The sequence below is a fragment of the Bison bison genome, unplaced genomic scaffold, assembly GCF_000754665.1.
Source record: "Bison bison bison isolate TAMUID 2011002044 unplaced genomic scaffold, Bison_UMD1.0 scf7180017851926, whole genome shotgun sequence".
NCBI lineage: Eukaryota > Metazoa > Chordata > Mammalia > Artiodactyla > Bovidae > Bison > Bison bison.
Window position 1 is genome coordinate 986,148 of NW_011482499.1, and position 6,120 is coordinate 992,267.

General features: G+C 38.3%; 1 protein-coding gene across 7 annotated transcripts in view; it reads left to right on the forward strand.

Moving 5' to 3' along the window:
• DNM3 (dynamin 3) overlaps window positions 1-6,120 on the forward strand; it is a 643,298-nt gene that overhangs the window by 465,891 nt on the left and 171,287 nt on the right. For all 7 annotated transcript variants that reach the window (XM_010852107.1, XM_010852116.1, XM_010852123.1 and 4 more), the window contains one exon: window positions 4,468-4,577. In XM_010852107.1, coding sequence (XP_010850409.1) covers window positions 4,468-4,577 — 110 coding nt within the window. The remainder of the gene's footprint in view (window positions 1-4,467; window positions 4,578-6,120) is intronic.

Genomic DNA, 6,120 nt, shown 5'->3' on the forward strand with positions numbered 1-6,120 from the left:
ATCGATGCTTTTGAACTGTGGTGTTGGAGAAGACTCTTGAGAGTCCCTTGGACTGCAGAGAGATCCAACCAGTCCATTCTGAAGGAGATCAGCCCTCGGTGTTCTTTGGAAGGAATGATGCTAAAGCTGAAACTCCAGTACTTTGGCCACCTCATGCAAAGAGTTGATTCATTGGAAAAGACTCTGATGCTGGGAGGGTTTGGGGACAGGAAGAGAAGGGGATGACAGAGGGTGAGATGGCTGGATGGCATCACTGACTTAATGGGCGTGAGTCTGAGTGAACTCCAGGAGTTGGTGATGGACAGGGAGGGCTGGCATGCTGCGATTCATGGGGTCGCAAAGAGTCGGACACGACTGAGCGACTGTACTGAACTGAATGAATTTGACAGAGTAGTTTAAGAAAATTGCCCTCTCTGGTGATGTTAGAGGAAGTACAAGACTAAAAGACTAGATAGGAGGCCATTTATAATTGCAGGCTTGTGAGATGCCAGGGACCTGAATTAATGTAGTGGGAATGTCAAACAATGGGAGCTATGACAAATGCTTCAAACACTGTGCAGTATAGTCTTGATGTAATAAAGAAGGCGATGGAAGACAATACGTCAGAAGTGATAGTGAGGTTCCAGACTGGGTGACTGGAAGAAGGATAAATATACCTGATGGCAGAAATGGGGAGGTCAGAAGAGGAAAACTGGATGGGTGAGAGGAAGGAATGTGATGATAGGTACATGGGCTCATCACTGTCAGTAGAAAGTTAACGTGAGCCGCATATGTCATTTAAAATTGTCCAACAGCTGCATTCAAAACAGTACAGATGAAATTATGTTTAATAATACTTTACCTCAATATATTCAAAGTATTGTCATTTTAACATATAATTGATATAGAAGTATTAATGATATAGTTTTCATTCTTTTTCTCATAATAAATCTTTGAAATCTGGTATGTATTTAACACTTAAGCACATCCCAATTTGACTAGCTACATTTCAAGAACATGGTAGTCACCTTAGCTGGAGGCTACCATATTTAACAATGAATTATTAGAAAGTTTATAGAGTTAACAAAGAATATGTAACAAATGTCTCAATTAAGGTAGTTAAGATTCACTATATTTTAGAAATTATACTTGTTTACCCTTTCTCCTTCTCTGTTTCTTTTGTTTATTTCAACTATTTCATATTTAAGATGTTATTTTAGTACAACATCATACCTTCCCAGAAGGACTGAAAATTTTAGAGATATCCATGACATATAGCTTCATGGTTCTCGCATTTAATTCTCCATCTGACTAACAACTTTAAACAAATTAGTCTGAATCTTCTTTTTCTTCTTTTTTTGTCAGTCTGGAAAACTCTTGATTAGGAAATAATTTAGCAATATGTCCTCAAAAGTCTTAGATAAATGACATTTAGTTCTTTGGAAATGAAACTACGTTTTTTTATATTTCTCTGTCTGCACATATGTGTATTTCTCCATTGTTTAATATCTGATGAAAACTTGCTGGAGTTTTGGTCTCTACTATATGCTAAAGAATGTAGTACAAAAGAGAGCCTACTTCTATAGAAAACAGGCCAAGGACATTGTGTTCCATCTTTACAATGAAATGCAGATTTCCCATTAGAAGGCAAATCCATCATTTCAAAAGGTTAAATAGGATGTGCATTAAAAAAATCCAACTGCTAAAATTTAGGGCATTGAAAAGCATCCAGTACAAAAATGTTCCCTGGTTCTCAAGCGTTTTCATTTGATTATGTGTTGGGTAGCTTTTCCTTCAGGCTACAACCTTGACTCTTAGAATTGTGTCCTAAAATAGTCTAAAGTTAGGCCCAACTCTGATGCTTCATTTGCATAAATTATGCATTTTGTTATTTAGAATATCCTTGTATTTGCTATTGTTAATTTCTGTAAAAGAAATATTGGAATCTTCTTACAGTGCTTTGCTTTTTTATATTTATTCTTGCACTTCTCTCACTGCCATTCAATTTGTTTTTGGTCTGTTTTGTTATCTTCTTTGAAGACCTTGCCTTCTAGGACAGCCATTTTGTCCTTCAACCAGCTTCCTTTAGCTTCCTGTGTCACTTGTTCCTTTCTGCCTCACTATTCTAATGTGTTCTGCCCAAATTTCCCCCTGACTAATTTAGGAGTTAGTTAGTTAGTTCAGTCGCTCGGTCGTGTCCGACTCTTTGCGACCCCATGAATCACAGCACGCCAGCCCTCCCTGTCCATCACCAACTCCATCACCAACTCCCTGTCCATCACCAACTCCTGGAGTTCACTCAAACTTATATCCATTGAATCGGTGATGCCATCCAGCCATCTCACCCTCTGTCATCCCCTTCTCCTCCTGCCCCCAATCCCTCCCAGCATCAGAGTCTTTTCCAATGAGTCAACTCTTCACATGACGTGGCCAAAGTACTGGAGTTTCAGCTTTAGCATCATTCCTTCCAAAGAACACCCAGGACCGATCTCCTTTAGAATGGACTGGTTGGATCTCCTTGCAGTCCAAGGGACTCTCAAGAGTCTTATCCAACACCACAGTTCAAAAGCATCAATTCTTTGGCGCTCAGCTTTCTTCACAGTCCAACTCTCACATCCATACATGACCACTGGAAAAACCATAGCCTTGACTAGAAGGACCTTTGTTGGCAAAGTAATGTCTCTGCTTTTGAATATGCTGTCTAGGTTGGTCATAACTTTCCTTCCAAGGGGTAAGCGTCTTTTAATTTCATGGCTGCAGTCACCATCTGCAGTGATTTTGGAGCCCCCAGAAATAAAGTCTGACACTGTTTCCACTGTTTGCCCATCTATTTCCGATGAAGTGATGGGACCAGATGCCATGATCTTCGTGTTCTGAATGTTGAGCTTTAAGCCAACTTTTTCACTCTCCTCGTTCACTTTCATCAAGAGGTTTTTTTAGTTCCTCTTCACTTTCTGTCATAAGGCTGGTGTCATCTGCATATCTGAGGTTATTAATATTTCTCCCGGCAATCTTGATTCCAGCTTGTGCTTCTTCCAGCCCAGCGTTTCTCAAGAAGCAAAGGCAGTGATAGTTCTTGCAATAACATTTTCTGATGTCTGCAGACAGCATGGCCCCCGCAAGCTGGCTAAGGAACATAGAAGAATTCTGCCCCACACTACTGAGCATAGACAAATTCTCAAGGAAGAACTGTAGGAGCTGAAAGAACAATAAAGTTTATGTCAAACATATCTGTATGGTGCATGTATTTCTCATAAGCATTAATATTGTGTATTAAGTCATGGCTAAATCTCTATGCTCTTCTCCTCTGAAATCTAGGCCTGGTATTTCTCAGGACTGTCACCCGAGATATACAGAGGACTACTGTTTAACAAGGGCTGTGTTAAAATGCCCCAAATATTGACTAGGTTTCCTAAACTTGAATATTTGGCTGTCTCCTATTATACTGATTGTTAGATATTTATGCATGCGATAATATTGTCCCTGGGCCACTCCATAAAGGTAAATGTTCTAATAATTCTTTGGCATCCAATATGTTTAACCAAGATTGGTTTGGTTCCATTTGCAGACCTCCCCTCTCAAATGTCCATTTTCTTCCTAAAGAGTTGTTAATTTTAGAAGAGAATTTGTTCTAGTTAATATCAATTCACTTCTAATGGGTGTTTATTCTCCCCAAAGAGTTTGACAATTTAATGGCATCATTTTTTTTTCCTGGACCCACATTTTATTCTAGACTTGAATGAAAGAAGTATTTTCTGTGCTTCATCATAGTTTATAGGGAATATTTCATATTAGGGTCCTTGTGCTTCCAGTCTCCTGCCGGTTCTGGCTATCAAAACTGCTTAGGCTGCAAATAAAATATGAAATGAAATCCATCTGGCATTTCTCATTGAATTAGGACCAGAACATTTTTGCTAAATATTAACAGATGGCTAAATTTTTAATATCAAACTAACATTTTAAAACATCTAAGGGGACCCACATGAGGAAGAAAGGATAGAAGACCATATGTTTTTTCCATCCCTGAGCCCTTTCTTCCTCTGCACGTTCCCTCCCGTCATTCTTCTGACCCATATATTGAGAACCATTGGCATCTCCTGTCTCCAATGATTTTTCTTCCTTGGTGTGGCTTGGTGATGGTTTGATGGCTTAGTTGCAAAGTCGTGTCCAACTCTTTACAACCCCATGGACTGTAGCCCACCAGGCTCCTCTGTCCATGGGATTTCCCAGGGAAGAAAACTGGAGTGAGCTGCCATGTCCTCCTCCAGGGGATCTTCCTGACCTAGGGATCAAACCTGCATCTCCTGCTTGGAGGTTTCTTTACCACTTAGCCCCCTGGGAAGCCCTTGTTCCTTGGTAGCTGGTGTCAAAGTAGTGTATGATGGTATCAAAATATTGTAATCAAATGCTGACCAGCTCAGGTGATATGTGGCTGTGGACATGCTTCAAGATCTTTTATTAAAGCCAGTTCTCTCTTTCTCTCTATAGGAAAAAGAAAAGAAGTATATGCTTCCCTTGGACAACCTGAAAGTTCGGGATGTGGAAAAAAGCTTTATGTCTAGCAAGCATATCTTTGCACTCTTTAATACAGAACAAAGGTAAGAAAATGAAGCAGCTTATGTCTTCACATTTTTTTTCTTTGAATTTCTATGTGATCCAGAGACCATATTTGCAAGATTTCTTTTGGTCCTACCTTAAAATTTGTTAACTCTTGAGTTTTCCTTTCATTTGTTTTGTATTTTCAGCTTTTACCATAGGTTATGGATTCAAAAGATTTAAACTTAGAACAAGGAAGATCTTCAAGTATTAATTTCCTGCTCTTAAGCAGGCACCTGTGTCATTCTTAAACTATGTTTTGTTACTTTAAAGTCTTCCTTGTTCTGCATTTATTGTTCTGTACTTATAAATAAATTACTCAGATATAATTTTTAGTAGTGTCCAATGGATTAGTATCACTTAAGACCCAATCAGGTATTCTGATTAAATTCTTGCATCAGTAAATAAAATTATTCATTTAAGATGAATGCAAATATATTGTTCTTTACAGTTTTTCAAAGCACTGTCCACATTCATTGTCTGTTGTAGCAATTGTGAGGGAAACGATAGAGTACTATGATTACCATTTCATAAATAAGAATGTATCTCAGAGACTTTGGGATCACAAAATTATCCCTGAATTTGGGGCTAATTATTGTGGAGTGCCATGGTTATTCACTGAAACTAAGTAAACAAATGGAGAAGGAACAGAGAATTGGATAGAGAAACATAAAAAGACTACGACTAGGCAAAAATAATAAAGACCTTTTCCAAATGAAATTGTTACGGGAAAAAGCTAATTAATTTCTGTGAGTCAGTTATTAAGAAACTGAGTCATTAGGTGGCAGGATCTAATTTTAACCCATCTCTCCAGGCTTTTTACCTTGGTTTAGCAATGAATGGAGTTCCTTGATTAGGTTCAGTGACTGGCCCAGGGTCAATCACACAGTAAATCAAAATGGTGGGAGAGGGGGGCAGGGAGCCTTTTTTCTACATTCCCAGTCAGTTGCTCAGAGTGACTCATTGTACAAAAATACTTAGAAAAACCACAAGAGCAGAACGTTTAAAGAATCAAGGGAAAAGAAAATTAATATAACTCCCCTGCCAAATACTGAGAATGAGATTTTATTAAAGTATTTTAATTTAAATATTAATTTGTTATTAGTATTATTTGAGAGCAGCTGGTGAAAAGACACTGAAAATGATAAAGAATAAAAAGGTTTCCTGGAGAGACAAGTACTGTGTCCTCCACAGGGGCAAAGTTCAGTACTGTTTACATACCTTCCTCGGAGCAGTGGGGAGTCAGAAAGTCCTAAAGCAGTCTTCAGGGGTGTGCTCAGCCTTCCTGCTTGGATGCTGAGTGGGCAGTATAATTGCCACACAGGAGGTCAAGCTAAATTTGAATCTTTGATCAACCTAGAAAGTTAAGGTTATAAAACTGCTGAGTATAAAAAAAAAAATCAGATAATGATAGAGCATCTTTTTAGACAAAATACAATTATGGATTTATTTTCTTCTATTTTATTGGAATATAATTGCTTTACAGTGTTACGTTAGTTTTTGCTGTATGGTGAGGTGAATCATCTATGTGTATATATATATCCC